General features: G+C 47.2%; 2 protein-coding genes across 2 annotated transcripts in view; one reads left to right on the forward strand and one right to left on the reverse strand.

Annotated features, from left to right (window-relative positions):
- Positions 1-2,350: 2,350 nt before the first annotated feature.
- Positions 2,351-11,760, reverse strand: LOC119218056 (MORN repeat-containing protein 4-like). Its single transcript, XM_037472192.2, has 5 exons — positions 11,633-11,760; positions 10,431-10,509; positions 6,647-6,761; positions 4,721-4,830; positions 2,351-3,584 (listed from the first exon to the last, which is right to left on the reverse strand). The coding sequence occupies exons 2-5, from the start codon at positions 10,495-10,497 to the stop codon at positions 3,430-3,432; spliced, it is 447 nt and encodes a 148-aa protein (XP_037328089.2). The 5' UTR covers positions 10,498-10,509; positions 11,633-11,760; the 3' UTR covers positions 2,351-3,429.
- A 2,303-nt stretch (positions 11,761-14,063) lies between these two features.
- The window catches only part of lcor (ligand dependent nuclear receptor corepressor), a 41,830-nt gene continuing 37,698 nt past the window's right edge, over positions 14,064-18,195 (forward strand). Inside the window, exon 1 of the mRNA XM_037471945.2 lies at positions 14,064-14,338. Coding sequence (XP_037327842.2) covers positions 14,242-14,338 — 97 coding nt within the window. The 5' untranslated portion in view covers positions 14,064-14,241. The remainder of the gene's footprint in view (positions 14,339-18,195) is intronic.

An 18,195-nucleotide genomic window follows, 5' to 3' on the forward strand; every position in this document is an offset into this window, starting at 1 on the left:
TCATTTCAAATCCTCCATGTTCGCCTTCCTGCGGGGTTTCTAGTTTTAGATTTTCACTTTTCTATTTCTCCCAAAAAGATTTGGAACCCACAACCTACTCATAAAAACCTGACTTTGTTCAAACCGTTGAATGTTTTCACAGTCAGATGAGAGGATTGATTTCATAGGCCCGAAGGTGTTTAGCTTAGCTTAGCTTAGCTTAGCACAAAGCCTGGAAACACAAGGAGACACAGCTAGCAAACCGTAGCTCAGGCTACACGCGTTTGTTGATTAATAAAGTGTCTCCATACTGAGCTTGAAGGGTGGAGGAATCAAACCGACGGAGGGATTCTCCTCTCTGTCTCTGACTCTCTCTGCCTGTCTCTCTGACTGTCTGTCTGACTGTCTGTCTCTCTGACTGTCTCTGTGGGACATCAGTGAATCCTGCTTTAGAGACTCAACCACAGCGACGTGTGAAACCAGGTGCGTTGCCCCCGACGACCGCCTTTTAAAGGGTTCTGGTGAGATCGGTGTGAAGGAACCTCGCCCCCCCCCCCCCCCCACACACCAATCTGTCTGAAGGCAGCAATCAGCTGTTTACCATTGTCTCAGTTTCTTCTCCCAGAGCCAATTAAAAGGTGTGAGAAGCCTCCGTCAGTTCCATTTTCAGTGGAGCTGTCAAAGGGTTCAGCCCCCCCCCCCCCCACGAGAACCACATCCTAAATGTACCGCACTCCGTGATAATCACATCTGCAACTCAACCCCCCACCAACCAACAGTACGACACACACACACATCTACACACACATCTACACACACATCTACACACACATCTACACACACACATCTACACACACATCTACACACAGTCTACACACACATCTACACACAGTCTACACACAGTCTACACACACATCTACACACACATCTACACACACACATCTACACACACATCTACACACACACATCTACACACACATCTACACACAGTCTACACACACATCTACACACAGTCTACACACAGTCTACACACACATCTACACACAGTCTACACACACATCTACACACAGTCTACACACAGTCTACACACACATCTACACACAGTCTACACACACATCTACACACAGTCTACACACACATCTACACACAGTCTACACTCACATCTACACACACATCTACACACACAGTCTACACACACATCTACACAAAGTCTACACACACATCTACACACACATCTACACACACATCTACACACACAGTCTACACACACATCTACACACACAGTCTACACACACATCTACACAAAGTCTACACACACATCTACACACAGTCTACACACACATCTACACACATCTACACACACATCTACACACACAGTCTACACACACATCTACACACAGTCTACACACACATCTACACACACAGTCTACACACACATCTACACACACAGTCTACACACACATTTACACACACTTCTACACACGCAGTCTACATACAGTCTACACACACATCTACACACACTTCTACACACACATCTACACACGGTCTACACACACATCCACACACACAGAGTTTACACACACATCTACACACACATCTACACACACATCTACACACAGTCTACACTCACATCTACACACACATCTACACACACAGTCTACACACACATCTACACACACAGTCTACACACACATCTACACAAAGTCTACACACACATCTACACACACATCTACACACACAGTCTACACACACATCTACACAAAGTCTACACACACATCTACACACAGTCTACACACACATCTACACACATCTACACACACAGTCTACACACACATCTACACACAGTCTACACACACATCTACAAACGCAGTCTACACACACATCTACACACACAGTCTACACACACATCTACACACAGTCTACACACACATCAACACACGCAGTCTACACACATCTACACACACATCTACACACACATTCTACACACACATCTACACACAGTCTACACACACAGTCTACACACACAGTCTACACACACATCTACACACAGTCTACACACACATCTACACACACTTCTACACACGCAGTCTACATACAGTCTACACACACATCTACACACGGTCTACACACACATCTACACACACAGTCTACACACACATCTACACACAGTCTACACACACATCTACACACAGTCTACACACACACAGTCTACACACACAGTCTACACACACAGTCTACACACACATCTACACACACATTTACACACACTTCTACACACGCAGTCTACATACAGTCTACACACACATCTACACACACTTCTACACACACATCTACACACGGTCTACACACACATCTACACACACAGTCTACACACAGTCTACACACACATCTACACAGTCTACACACACATCTACACACAGTCTACACACACATCTACACAGTCTACACACACATCTACAAACACAGTCTACACACACATCAAGTTGGTAGTTGGTGGTTTGTTGGAACAACGTTAAATTCAAAGTAGAAAAGGAAGTAGATGTGTGTTTGTGAAGTGCATTTACAGGACAGAGAAGGAATGTGCTTAAAAGTATCATCACCTAAAGGGACGTTTGTTAGGAGTAAATGTAACTGTTGTGTTCTGGGATCTCTGATATTCTTCATTCTGTGTGAGATGCTCACCTCATACGTAATACCTGCATTAGTATTTATTCTATCTAATGTAGTTTGCATGATACTATCAGGCCACTTCATATGAATAACCTGGGACTGGATGCAATACTTAGTCCTCTAACTCACTCACTCACATTTACATTTAGGTAGAAAACCGATTAATGTGCACAACAAAAGAAGCCCTGCTTTCTGAACTAAAGCTCAGTTATTTTGAGGTTATCAAGTGAAAATAGAGAAGCTTACTTCCAAACTGAAGGCTGTGGATCAAGTAGAGAATAAACCCTCCAGAGCGCGTCATGTGACGAGGGCGACCAATCACAGCCGGCCTTTTTTTCTGTGAAAATCAGTCTGACACAAAAGTTGAGTTAAGAATGAGTTTGACCTGGTGACTCGGGTCTCCCTCCAGCCGGCACTGAGGGGGGGGGGGGGGGGTGCGTCCCCCCACTGATCAGACACGAGCTGTAACGGCACTGAGTGAAAGTCAAAAAGACACCGCTCACACTTATAGTAACAATAATAATAATGATAATAATAATTCCGATTTAAACACCAAAGCGGTCAGAAGGAGTTAAACGGTGCTGTGACGGACAGATGTTCACAGTGTCAAAAAGACGATGTCATTGTCATTGTGCACGTCTGAAGAGTTGTGTGTTTTCTATGAGCCCGAAGCAGATGCAGGACCAGGGTTCTGTGTGTGTGTGGATCAGCTGACCCAGAGTCTGACTCCAGGGGTCCCACTGATGTAAAGGGTAACTGGAGGGGGGGGGGTCCGCCGCCTCACATGGCCAGCGCCCGGGCCTTGGCGGCGGCGGCCTGCGCTCTCTGCACGGCGCCCGCGCTGCTCTCCCTCCTCCTCAGCTGGTTGGTCTCAAACAGGCCCTCGTGGCCCCCCCCGCCGCCGCCGGGGCCCCCGTCCGCGGGCGTCAGGACTCCTGTGTGAGCGGAAGGACTCGGTGAGACAGAAGATTGTTCCCAGCATGCCGCTGGGCCGTCACAGGTGAATGCAGCACCTGTTTAGTCAGAAAACTGCCTTTGAAATCTCACTTCAGGTTATATGACATGTATTTTTCAAGGGGAGCTCGGATCTCGTACTGTTTGATTAATAGATTTCTGAGGGCACCTTTTCAATGCGTCCTCTTCAGCTTCACTCACTTGAGAAATAAGAACATTAGTGGTTGCAATCAAGTGTGCAGTAATGTGTTTTTTAATTTTGTCCTCAATACTGACAGAAAAAAGAGGGCAGAGAGGGTTTTTCTGAAGAGGCATTCATTATTTTGCTTTTGTTTCGCCAGATGAATTCGTTTGGTTTTCTTTGCACAAAACGAAACTAAACTTTTCCCCAAATGCAAAGAGCAGCGAGTGACCCCCCCCCGAGCCATTGTTAATCATTTTCCTTTTCTTTAAATAATAACTAAGCTGCTCGGAGCGTCTTTGTGTTTCAGCACCTTGATCTACCTACTTGACTTCTTGCTTCCTTTAACGGGCTCGTGTCACATGGTACAGAGAAGTGTGTTAATCATCAAGCAGAAGCTTCATGAAAAAACATTTTAGGAAAGAAACCCACCTGAACTCAGGGACCTGCTGGAATCTTATTGTTCCATCCACATTTATACAGTCGTCATGGTTACGCAAATAAAGACGTGTTAATTACCCGTAGAGACGCACACGGCGAGCTCCAGTCCAGACAATTAACACGTTTCACCCTTTAATATGATCAAAAGGTATTTATATCGTATCAGAAACAGAACTGTAACCAGACTTCAGTTCTAATTGCATTAAAGGAAAAAAAACACTAAAGAAAAAAGATCTATTAATTAAAAAAGTGCTCTTGAAGGCCTTTAAAAGTTTACCTTTACCTTAAAGGTTTGAGTTATAACTCTTAAGACGCTTGCAGAACAGAATAATACATTATGATATTAATTCATATTAGATGATTCATGCACTTTTAATTAAAATAAGCAACACCTTTACAAGCGGAAACATCACTTTGAGTTTTTTCTTAATTCTTAATACATGTCTTGATTACTCACTGGTTGTATTATGGATTGTTAAAGAAGTTCTTTCTCACCGTATCCGTCCACACATCCGGTCCGGAACTCGCCTTCGAACCTCATCCCGTCGAAGTGAGCGAAGACGCCGGCGCCCTGAAATTTACCCTGAACGAATTCTCCTTCATACCTGGAGCACCAAGACAAATGTAGTCACGCACAAAAAGCACTTACAAGGAGAAGAAAGCATTTAAGATCATTAAGCATGAAAGGAAAGAGTCAAAAGCTATTCTGTTCATGTCATCTGTCACAGAATACCCCGGTGACATCACACATGGTATCATCATCATGGTGTGATGACGATGCCGTGACATCACATTATGACATCACACCGTGACATCACATCATGACATCACGCCATGACATCACATCATGATATCACGCCATGACATCACATCATGATATCACGCCATGACATCACATCATGATATCACGCCATGACATCACATCATGACATCACGCCATGACATCACGCCATGACATCACACCATGACATCACGCCATGACATCACATCATGAAATCACGCCATGACATCACATCATGACATCATGCCATGACATCACGCCATGACATCACATCATGACATCACGCCATGACATCACATCATGACATCACGCCATGACATCACATCATGACATCACGCCATGACATCACATCATGACATCATGCCATGACATCACGCCATGACATCACATCATGACATCACGCCATGACATCACATCATGACATCACGCCATGACATCACATCATGACATCACGCCATGACATCACATCATGACATCACGCCATGACATCACGCCATGACATCACATCATGACATCACGCCATGACATCACATCATGACATCACGCCATGACATCACATCATGACATCATGCCATGGGGCGTCTGTGTAAGCAACCAGAACAACGTTCCCTCACAAAGCTTCTCTCTTCATTAGATTTTAATAAAGCTCTTCACTACATTTTTCACCTTTAGACCTTCAAGAGATGAAATAGCGAGAAATCCTCCCTTTCTTCCTTTTTTTTATACACTAAGGCCAGGAAAACAAAGTTCCTTCACTTCAATACGAGACGGCTCTGTGCAGACGAGAGTGGCACCAGACCAATGAAATGGTTCCATCGGATGAATCCGAGTGGAAACCTCCAGCGACATTCACCTTCACCTGAGTCCATCTTTTCTTCCACCTCCCTCTCAGGTGAGAATGGGACTTTTGAATCGGCGGCCCGAGGCTCCGGCAGCTCAACGAGGCCTTCAAACAAATCCTTCACCCGCCACTCGTAGTGAGAAGGAAGCTCTCAGAGCGCCTTTCAGGTCCAAGTACGGAACCGTGACGGCGGATCTTCACAAATCTTCCTTTTGTGTTTGAGCGCAGAATGAAGCGAGGCTGCGTCCATCAACTCAAGAGCCCAGCGCCATGAATGTGTTTGGGGTCAAGGGTCACACCTTTTTGATTATTGTAATGTCTTTTTTTGAAAACCAAATGAACTGAAGTAGCAGATAGAATAAAGAGCCTCTTCAGAAACAATCCAGACCTTCAAAAGGTCGAGATGACTCAGCAGATTTGGATTTTAACGCTTTACATTTTGAGAGATGTTATTTGTTTATTTCATAAAACTTTTCTGAAGCAAATGTTTCATCATATTGATGAAAGCAAAATAAGGTTTCTTTTTTGGGGCAACATGAATCTTGAAGAGTGAAAATCACAAATATGTTGTAACAATTTATCATGTTTGATTATTAATTAATCGTAATTGATCTTTTGGGGGTTTCGTGATCTGCTGGTTTTGAACCGTTGGTGAGATGAAAACACATTTTGAAGATGTTTCTTTGGGCTTTGGGCCAATATTGATCTTTACCACAAACTTTTTTTTTTCGAGACCTTTCAGAGCGATTTAGCATCCACAGGTCAAAGGTCACGTGAGCCGGCAGTGGGGGGCACCGACCTGGAGCCGTCGGCGAAGACCAGCACGCCGCAGCCGCTGAAGAGGCCGTTCTCGAACTGCCCCGTGTAGCACGTCCCGTCGCTGAAGGTCAGCTGACCCAGGCCGTGACGCAGCCCTGCGGACACACACGCGTGTTCATCACGTCACCTGACTCGTCTGTGACCTCTGACACGGGAGCACCTGGGATTCATGTCAGCAGCAACAAGACAAGAAAACATCTGATGATGGTCAACAAGAAAGAAGCAAGTATTTAAAGTTACATGGAATATGTTCTTCTTTTATTCATTATCAGCCGGTTCAATAATAATAATAATATTAATAATATTAATAATAATGTGCCAGAAACCCTTCCCTCGCTGTGATGTGTTTTTGTCAAACAGGAGAACTCTGGTTTTATTTGAACTGTCTTTATATCTTTATATCTTTATGGTTATGCAAGCAGCAGCACATCGGTGCTCAGATTCTGCCCTTGTGTGCTTTATTAAATCCACAACAAGCAGTTATAAAGTAGACTCATAACCGGCTCTGTTTGGCCTCCATGTTTCCTCTCTGAATGGACGACGTTGGGAATAAGACGTCTCCGTGTTCCATTTGCAACGCGTCCCTCAACGATGAGCCGTAAACAAGTATCGCCAACGACCACTTCAGCGGTAATTAGCGGGTTCTTGTCCCCCACTTGAATCCCAACGGAATGAAAACCAAAACAATCTTTAGAGGTCGCCGTCCCATTAGGAAACAAAGCTGCATGTTCTAGAAGAAGAGCGCTGTTGGATATTATTTAACACCCTCTTTGCATAAATCATCACAATGCAACCAAATGAATCACACTTAGTTAAACTCTGTCTATAAACAAAGTCACCGGTGATTTTGTTCCACATGGGGGGGGGGCACGCCAAGATAAATGCAACCCCCGACTTGTGAGGAAGATCTGCAGCTTGTTGCTCAGTTCAGACATTTTCACGAGAAAATTCTGCATCAAAATCCAGTATAGTATTATCTTCATCCTTTGTGTCCTCAGCGTGTTTTTAATACTCGAGTCTGTTCTTTAGAGGGTTTGTGTAAAGGCCATAAAGTAGTCAGTGAATAGGAGATATGAGTTTACAGATATCTGCGCCCCCCCCCCTCGTCACGGTGGAGATTGGTTTGTGGCCTTCTGCCAGTTACAGAACAAACTCCAAAGCATTATCAGCAATGAAAGAGATTCTAATGCTGTAAAATGCTCCCGTTTCCACGGCGACCATTAGCCGGTGCAAAGAGGTGCTTTGAAGCCGGGCTCCTCACAGGGGGGGGGGGGGGGGGGTCGAATGGTGTAAGCTACAACCGGGTCCCGTTATAAGGACCCTCGGCCTGCGGTGAGACTGATTTTAAATAAAGCTAAAGGTACCCGCGTGGTGAGACTGGACTGGAATCAATCATTTACTCCCTTTATTCTGGAACTGTTTATTTTTCATTTTGCGGTTCAGAGTTGTTGTTTTTTTATGGCTTTATTTAACGCATCCACGTTAAGTGATGCCACAGCAATCAGCTAATCCGCCCGAGGTCCTCGGTGACCACGTGACACGAGGCGAGGTCATTGTGACCTGCGGCTGGCGGGTAAACACCGGGGGCTGTTAGGAACCAGCGTGAAGCAATAATGAAACCAACATCACGTACGAGTCAGTGTGCAAACCAGCAGGAAGGAAGTGAGATGAACAAAAAGAGCACAGCTCTCTACATCCTTGTGTTCAATGTCTCATCTTTTTAAAGCAGAATATTCCTCTGAAGGAAACCCTTCGAGATGCCGAGGAGAACCGCGAATGTTTTAAGGAGAGCTTTAAGAGAAGCAAGTTTGAGGCTGTTTAGTTCGACCGGCTTGATTGGCAGGTTCCTCGGCCAATCGCAGCTTGCGCCGCACCGATCTGGGCTTCATCAATCGGTCTCCAAACTGTCCTTCGGCGTGAGGGACATCGCAGACCTCCACGTTTAATAAAAAACGCTGAGATGGAAGTCGTTTTTACTGGGAATTAGTTGACTGGTCAAAATTTGGTGCTAAAAGACAAAAGGGGGGGGGTTTCTCCAATTTATGCTTCACCTGTGGAAGCCCTCGTTCTCCTTCTAGTTTCCTGGAACAGGGGGGGGGGGGGGCATTTCTCCTCTACATAGCAGCAAGCCCGGGGGGGTTAGGACTACCTGGATGTGTGGCCCAGGTGGAGGTTCCTCGGGTTCCTCGGGGCAGCAGTAAGCGAGGATTTACCGTGAGCTCGCCGAGGGGCGTGCAGCCAAGGGGAGGGGGGGTAGGGGGGGGGGGGGGGGGGGGGGATCCGCTCCCTTCAGACTCTTAATCTGGCGCTGGGCTGCTTGGCTCCGCCTCTCCTCGCCGCCTCCGGCTCATTACGCTTTGAGCTGAATTTGTCCGGCTTTTATGTCAATCAATAGCTGTAATGCATCAATGTTAACTGACTGCAGTAAGGGGGGGGGGGGTCAGGACAGTAGGTCTCTGCGTGTACGCGGCCTACTTCCTGTAACCCGACCCCCCCCCCCCCCCACCGGGTGGGCCCCGCCTTCAACTGGCACTCGGCTCAATTATTCATGAGCGACGGAGGCCCGACACGACGCGCACACACACACACACACACGCACACACACACACACACACACACACACACACGTAACAGAGCAAAGTCATCATTTTATCATTTTAACCCACAGGGTTAAAAATCAACCGAAAAGTGCAATAAAATAGAGATTTCTATCACTGTTTGTAAGTGAAACTGTTGAAGAGGGGAAGAGTCATTAAAAGGTCATCAGGAGGAAAAAAACATCTGGATAGAGAAACTAAAGCTGACTAAGTTTAAAGTTTATACAAACAACAACAACCAGAGTAAACACACATTGATCCAGAAGCAAAGCGGCACCACGTCCTGCTGTCTGTTCTGGTGCCGCTGGATCACGTCTCACTTCCTTTTTCACCAAAGAAAAGGTGATAATGAGCTAATAAAGATTACAAATAGCAGGTTTGGGACATTGTACCAGGCTGAAGCTCCGCTTTCCACCATAAACCTTGATCCATAAACTGCTCCATGAGCAGACGGAGCAGTTAAGACACACGTGTCTTATCTTACATATATGTATATATTATATGTATATATATATATATATATATATATGTGCGGTAAGCTGATCACTGACGTTCCCTTTCTGCATAATATTTCCTATAGTTGCAATACATTATATTTTGTCTCATAATTCAATATGATTCCTGTACATTATGATGAAAGTATGAAGTATCATTATAATTCATACTTAGACATGTGATTTAAAGCTCTAGAGATGCAACTAAAAGATTTTAAATCTTTCTTTTATTCAATTTGAGTGTTTGGAATTGTGTGAAATGTTAAAAAGCATCTTAACTGTAACATGTATAACTCATTGAGATGAATATTTACTTTTACTATGTAACAATACCAAGTAGCCCCCCCCCCCGCCCCCCTCCCCTCCTATTAGTGAACTCATTCCAGGCGAAATAAAAACACATTTCAACCTCTGCTCAGAAACCAGGTGACCATGTGACCTCTGTGCTGTCGGTCAGCAGAAACATTCTACATGGGTCATGTAGATCTTTTTGTTTTGTCCTGCCATCCACGACGCTTCAAAACATCCCAACTGCCCCTTTAGACCAGAAACGGGCCATTCTGTGATTACACTGACTCACACAAGTCTAACACCAGCATTTAGGCCCATTGAGGGCACTGTTTGGGTAAATCACGCTGACGTGGCGGAAAGGGGGGGGGGGGGGGGGTCTTGCCTTCTTTCCATTCGCCGTGGTACTCCTCGCCGTTGGAGTAGCTGAAGGAGCCTCGTGTCAGGGTCATGGGTCCAGCTGCCTGCACACAAGAAAGCACACGACAACACAAACACATCATCAACATCACACACACACAGAGCTGAGGCTCCGCCTTTCAACCCCCCCCTAAAGAAACCCACTTTGCCCCGCACAGTCACTGAAGTCAAGATACAGTTTGTGACGGAACGCGCGTGGAGCCCCGGATCAAACCCCCCCGAGTGGAAGTGGACTCCTCAGTCCAAACCCTCCACGGCTCCAGTTCCAGCCTTTCCACTGGATTTGGGATCTGGACCCATTCAGTCAAGGTCCGAATGTCTGCTCCGCGTTGACTCTGAATGGACCATCACTCACTAAATGAACATCATGCTGCATTGAAGAAGACTTTAAACTACAGACTGAGACCATAAACTCATGTTTACAATGTTTACTGAGGAAGTAAATCCAGAGAGAAGTAGAGTCATGTGAGACAGCTGTTTAGATGCAGCCGGGTTTATTTCTAAATGCCAGTGGATCAGCTTAGAAATGCAGGTTTAAGATTTTAAATTAGAGTAGAGCAGTAGAGCAGAACGTTGTTTTTACCCCAAATCCATAGTCGCCCCCCCCTCCCCCGCACTGTGCTGTTCTTAAAGCGCCCCCCCCCTCCCATGTGACATTGTGGGCCATTAGTAATCCAGGTGTGACAGCAGCACTCCAGCAGTACAGATGTGTTTTTGATTATTCCCTCTGATAGGGAGCAGTGTGGCACTTTTTGTTTTTACCCCAAATCCATAGTCGCCCCCCCCCCTCTCCCCCGCACAGTGCTGTTCTTAAAGCCCCCCCCCCCCTCCTCCTCCTTTTCCCGTCTATTGTCCTCCGAAAACAGCATCACAGGAACATTTAGGCTTCACAGCGCGAGAGGAAAACATCTGAAGCCCGATCATTAGGTTGCCCCCCCCCCCCCTTCCCCCCCAAAATAAATGCCATCACGCGCGCTCATATGAGACGGGAGGCGGAGCGTGTATCCCTCCATCTAATGTTGCCACAGTAACGGCACCCTAAAGCCTTTCATCCTGCCGGCATGAGGCTGTCAGCGCGCAAACACGCACACGCGCGCACACAAGCACACACACACACGCGCGCGCGCGCACTGAGCTCCGCTGCAGAGAAGGAAATAAACGCGTTACCTGTTTGTTTTTTAATTAAAGATCAACTCCTTTTTCTCTACATCACTGACAAACAACGCGAGGCTTCGCGCTCGTGGCCCCGGTGCCGCGCTCCGGTTCCTGCGCGTCTCCGCAAGGTGCCGCGCTCCGATTGGCCGCCGTTCCTGCCACCTCGACTCAAGCTGCCCTCCGATTGGCCGCTCGTAGAACCCCCCCCCCCCCCCCCCCCATCTCTCTCTCTCTCCCTCTCTCTCTCCTCCGCGGGAGACATCTTTGTTGAGGGCAACGGGTTCAACGACTTAATTAGCCGGAGTGCTCACTCCGGTAAGAGCGTTTGCCCTTGTTGGGTTCTTTATTTATTTGGTTATTTGTTATATCTTTGGCCCTCCGTCTCTGCGGGGTTATAAAAACGGCCGCCAGGTTCCTCCGGGTCGTTTATGTTTCAATTTGGTAATTAGACCCGTTTTGAGTATTTTCTCATGGAGCTTGATTTATTGGTCTCCCTGTGCGGGTTTGTACAGCGAGGAGATGAAGAAGAGGATCATTCAGTAAAAAAAGAAATCAAGGTGACCCAAAAGAAATGAGAAATCCGCCCTGATTTGGTTTCTCTGGGGGGGGGGGGGAACAGGTGTGAGCGACAGCCACCGACTCATTGGGATCACTATTAAAGCCAGAACCGACATTACACTAAATGTTAATTATATTTTATCAATTATGTTCCACACTTTGGTCAGGCAATTATTTTAAGATGAAGAATAATGGCCACTGAGACCAGAATTACCTTTATTGGCCAGGCATCAAGGATTATTGATTGCAAAGACGTACAAATGGGACACAAATGGACTGTTGTGTATAAGTTGAAATAAACAAATAGTTTTGAAAATTGGTTGATTTGAAGGTTTCTTTCTTTGCGACAGAGTTTATCAGACATTTAGTTTGTAGTCCACATTTACATAGAACCGAAGGAAAAAAAACAGCAGCAAACCAAAATATATAAATGAATTATGGGTGGTAGCGACCTGTCAATCACACTAAGCCCCGCCTTCACACATTCAATGCTTCATGGTCTGTTTGACTCTAAATGGACCATCATTCATTAACTGAACTCAAGAAGACTTGAAACTAGAGACTGAGACCATAAAGTCATGTTTACAATGTTTACTGAGGGAATAAATCAAGAGAGAAGTAGAGTCATTTCCTCATAGACGTCTATGGGAGCAGAGGAGTCGCCCCCTGCTGGTCACTACACAGAAGTAGAGTCATTTCCTCATAGACGTCTATGGGAGCAGAGGAGTCGCCCCCTGCTGGTCACTGCACAGAAGTACTCATTTCCTCATAGACGTCTATGGGAGCAGAGGAGTCGCCCCCTGCTGGTCACTACACAGAAGTAGAGTCACTTCCTCATAGACGTCTATGGGAGCAGAGGAGTCTCCCCCTGCTGGTCACTACACAGAAGTAGAGTCATTTCCTCATAGACGTCTATGGGAGCAGAGGAGTCGCCCCCTGCTGGTCACTACACAGAAGTAGAGTCATTTCCTCATAGACGTCTATGGGAGCAGAGGAGTCGCCCCCTGCTGGTCACTACACAGAAGTAGAGTCATTTCCTCATAGACGTCCATGGGAGCAGAGGAGTCGCCCCCTGCTGGTCACTACACAGAAGTAGAGTCATTTCCTCATAGACGTCTATGGGAGCAGAGGAGTCGCCCCCTGCTGGTCACTACACAGAAGTAGAGTCATTTCCTCATAGACGTCTATGGGAGCAGAGGTTTTGTAATTTGTTATCATGTTTTATGAAGAAATAGCAGCTGTCTTTACTCCCCTTAAATATACCAAGCTCCGAAGCCCCATCTTGTGTTACAAACTAAAATATGTGTTCTATATGAGAATGATGTCTCTCTCAACATGAGCCTATTTGTATGTACTTGTAACGTCATTTAGAAAACGTACACTTTTAAAGGCTGATTCCAGCATTTGAGAGGATTTCTCCACACAAACAGTAGCATTGTCTCCATCATCAGTCCAACTATTATGGTCTCATCTGGAGATGCTCTCAACCTTGTCCTGCGCTCGTGGTGCATGATGGGCAATAGTTTATTAATTCACCGTAATCTCATGAAAAGCAGCGTAATCCCTTAAACGTTACACTGTAGTAATCCCTTAATTGGCTAAATGACCGCGTTCGTGCGCGTGAGGGTGATGATACTGGTTGATTGACGGGTGTCCCGGTGCGCGTGTTTAGGCTCGTGTTTCGGTTTCCCTAAAATGAAAAAGCTGAGAAAGGATCCGCAGGCTGCCGCTAATCCGCTGCGACATATGCGCCCATTTAAACAATGCGGCGTCTTCGCCCTTTGCCACACATACACGCAGAGCACGTGCTGCACCTACACACAAACGTCCAATGAGCGACCAATGACAGCTCATCGGAGATGCTGGGGGTGGGAGGAGGAGGAAGGGGCGCTCTTCGGTGGGTGGGACAAACGAGCGCAGTAGAAAAAGGGGATGCTGCAGCCCCGTCCCCCTCAGATCGCACTCCACCCAGCCCCAGAATAAAAAAAAAAAACCCGCCGGTGACGTGCGCGCAGGGAAGCACCCAGCAGTATGTGCGCGCCCACGGGAGGGGCCGACAGAAAATGGCGAGTCTGTGCAAAAGGCAGCAATGCACGGTAGAGCGGCGCGGCTTTCGGCAGGAACTTGACTCTTGGAGGCACAAACTCATTCACTGTGTAGGTAAGCTCCCCGTTGGGCGCGCGGCCCCGCGCGGCGCCGGTGTGTTTGCGTGTTTGTGTTCGTGGAGCGGATCGCCGTGTCTGTAATGTCCACCGGAAAACCCACGGGCTCTATGTGGGGCTGTCATGTGTGTGTGTGTGTGTGTGTGTTGCCTTCAGACCGGACACATCCTCAAACACCACCCAAAAAACCAAGACACCGAGCTGGATAAGTTTCCGGGCTCGTGCCCGCCACGTTAACAGGTGCCTCCACCTGTGCGCGGTGTGTTGTGACTCTTGTTTTCAGTGCGTGGATTTGTGTTAATGAGCCTTATTCCGTGGCTGTTTATTTATTGTAAGCAGCGCATGTCACATGTGCAGATGGAGCAGCACCTTGGCCAATCAGCTGCCCCGCTATAGGCTGGCGCGTGCCCGTTTGCGCGCCGCCGACTTGAGTATTTTTTATTTTTGCTGCTGGTGGGGCAGTGCGCGCTCTCAGTCTCCAAACATGACCCCCTCCCCCTTCTTCACTTCCGTGGAAATCGGCTCCTGGGAGCGCGCATTGCTGCATTGGGGGAAATGTCAGTGGGAATAATTTTGTGTTTTAGGGGGGGGGGGTCGCGTCTCTGAAACCGGGAGCGGTACTTGTTGAAACGGCTCCTGATACGTCTGTCCGGCGCAGTTCGCTTCACGTGAATATTTTGCTGCGTTTTGGGTCTTCGGCAGAAGAAAGTCGCCTGGGACATTTAACGGAGACTCGTGTCCGTCTTTGTTTCGTTGAAAACACTCATTTATGCAGTTCGTGACCCCCGCTTTTGTCTTATTAGTTCATTTCGGCTTTTATTTTGAATTTTCTCATCCATACACCCCCCCCCCCCCCCCGCGCCCCATTCGTGGTGTGTTTCATTAGCTCGCTTTAATCCGGTTACATCGACCTATCCCGATGTTATGGCAAGATCCTCCTCATCCTCATCATCTTCATCATCTTCGTCATCGTCCCGCCTCTGGGGTCCGGACCTCTTCGCGTTCTCCTGTAATGAAGCTTTTGTCGGTGGTGTCATGAAAAGGTGTAAAAGCGCCATCCCAGATGTTGCGCGTTGAACCGTCACCTGCTCACCCGGCGGAGCGCCTCATTCTTCTCAGGGAGGAGACCTCTTGATGAGGAGCTGAGGAGGAGCTGGAGGAGGAGGAGTAATCGCTGACCTCCTGCATTGATTCACAATCAGCAGTGTAAACACAAGGCGCTCCCTGCTCCATTTGTAGTTGAGACTTGCGCTTTGCTTTGGACTTTCACACCCCCCCCCCCCCCCACTTCACAGAGGAGACGTTTTGTTTTTGCAGATTAATTATAGCACTGCATCCAGCTACTGTCTGACTAGTGATGTTTTAATGACTGTGGTGGTGGTGGTGGGGGGGGGGTTCAGTTCCCCAGATCATAATGTAGTCGTGTAATAAACACCAGACGGATGTTATTCAGAGACCTGATTCAAAGTCCCTACAAGCACAAAGTCGATGGAGATCTACTGAGGGCCGTGAACGTGTTGCAGTAACATCACAGTGAGTGTGTGTGTGTGTGTGTGTGTGTGTGTGTGGTTTTGCTCTGCGTGACGAGTTCTAAGCAGCAGCTGTTTATTGGTTGGAGGCCTAATCGGCTCCGAAAAGCCGCAACAAACGGCGTAACGTCATGAGACGGAGTTCGTCTTCTGACCCGAGAAGGGATTCTGTTTCGAGGTTCTTGTGTTAAAGGGTCACTGTTCATTTTGACATTGATTTTGGGCGTCGATTTTTGTAAATCACCCCTGAATTTACTTCCGTGAGGACAACAATAAAGGCTTTCAATTAAGAAAGCGTGAAACGGGTGAAATGTGATTGGAAAAAAACTTTTTTTTGTGTTAATTGCCGCAAAGTCTCGAGGCAAAATAAATGATTATAGTTATTATTTGGCTTTGTGCGGCGCTCCAACACTCAACATATAATTAAAAGCCTCCGATCCCCATCAGATATGGAACCCAGGGGAGGAACTCTTCTTATTTCTAGAAGCTGTCAAACTCCAAAACAGGAGTCAAGAAACAAAGAAACGCTCTCATTCTCACACAAACACGCACAGCGTAGATTACTCGAGTTGTGCGTGTTTCTGTTGTCGGCGCCTGTGGCCCGGTGCCGATGATGAAGTGCGGCCCGCATGCCATAGAAAGGTTAACGTTATTAATTGGTAACAATTAAAGCCTCGCTGCTGATTCCGCCGCCACGTATTGTGGAGAGGGGCCTCATTTCATCGCTGAGGAGACACAGAGTGTCTGGTTGGCAGGTTGCCTTTTTTCTTCTCTCTTTCCAACCCTTCAGAGCTCCTCAGAGCGCTGAGAACCGGTGGAGCTCAACATGAGTGGAGATGCCAGGTGGCTCCTCGAGGAGCTCCTCTTCTTCGATAAGTAGGAGTGGTCAGTTTGACTTTTGCCCGAGGAACGGCGTTGTTGTGGGTTGTTGTTGGTTGTCATGGGGACAGCCATGGTGGGCTTTAGTTCCAAAGCATCCCTCACATTATGGTCTGTTTGTCTCTAAATGGACCATCACTCACTAAATGAACATCATGCTGCATTGAAGAAGACTTGAAACTAGAGACTGAGACCATAAACTCATGTTTACAATGTTTACTGAGGGAATAAATCAAGAGAGAAGTAGAGTCATTTCCTCATAGATGTCTATGGGAGCAGAGGAGTCGCCCCCTGCTGGTCACTACACAGAAGTAGAGTCATTTCCTCATAGACGTCTATGGGAGCAGAGGAGTCGCCCCCTGCTGGTCACTACACAGAAGTAGAGTCATTTCCTCATAGACGTCTATGGGAGCAGAGGAGTCGCCCCCTGCTGGTCACTACACAGAAGTAGAGTCATTTCCTCATAGACGTCTATGGGAGCAGAGGAGTCGCCCCCTGCTGGTCATTACACAGAAGTAGAGTCATTTCCTCATAGACGTCTATGGGACCAGAGGAGTCGCCCCCTGCTGGTCACTATACAGAAGTAGAGTCATTTCCTCATAGACGTCTATGGGACCAGAGGAGTCGCCCCCTGCTGGTCACTACACAGAAGTAGAGTCATTTCCTCATAGACGTCTATGGGACCAGAGGAGTCGCCCCCTGCTGGTCACTATACAGAAGTAGAGTCATTTCCTCATAGACGTCTATGGGACCAGAGGAGTCGCCCCCTGCTGGTCACTACACAGAAGTAGAGTCATTTCCTCATAGACGTCTATGGGAGCAGAGGAGTCGCCCCCTGCTGGTCACTACACAGAAGTAGAGTCATTTCCTCATAGACGTCTATGGGAGCAGAGGAGTCGCCCCCTGCTGGTCACTATACAGAATGCAGCTTGTAAGATGCTTCCATCTCCTGGGGAGCGAGGCAGGGGGGGGGGGAATTAGCGAGCCAGTTAGCGTGCTAGCTTGCTAATGTCACGAAACTTCGATGCTACACTATTGTTTCCAAAAAAAAATATAAAGCATCAACCTATCAGGTTGTGTAGCAGCGACACTCAAAATGTACACAAACAAATAATGGAGGCTGCATAGTCCTTCACTCCCAGCTTTTCACAATAAAAGCATTAGGCAGAAACAATGGATGATTCTGCAGGAGGACGAGTCTCCTCTTCTTCCTCACTTTCTAATGGCAATGTGAACCATCTTTCACTTTAGAGTCTCTGATACATCTACACATTCCTCCAGCTTGTCCCTCGATTACCGCCTGTACTCAAAGTCAAATCCTCCTCTCGGCAAGTCGACAAAATCCCCCCCCCCCCCTCCCCCTCCCTCTCTAAGCAGACGGCTGTTATTTCAGTAACGGACAGATGGACGCCCCCAGAGATCTTCCTCCCACTTTCTCATCTCGCTA

This window comes from Pungitius pungitius, chromosome 9 (assembly GCF_949316345.1).
Source record: "Pungitius pungitius chromosome 9, fPunPun2.1, whole genome shotgun sequence".
Taxonomy (NCBI): Eukaryota; Metazoa; Chordata; class Actinopteri; order Perciformes; family Gasterosteidae; genus Pungitius; species Pungitius pungitius.

Coding starts and splice junctions, on each gene's coding strand:
- LOC119218056 (XM_037472192.2), bottom strand. CDS start 10,497: ATGACCCTGACACGAGGCTCCTTCAGCTACTCCAACGGCGAGGAGTAC. Junction 6,762..10,430: donor CCACGGCGAATGGAAAGAAG/GCAAGACCCCCC, acceptor GTGTGTCCGCAG/GGCTGCGTCACGGCCTGGGT. Junction 4,831..6,646: donor GTCTTCGCCGACGGCTCCAG/GTCGGTGCCCCC, acceptor TTGGTGCTCCAG/GTATGAAGGAGAATTCGTTC.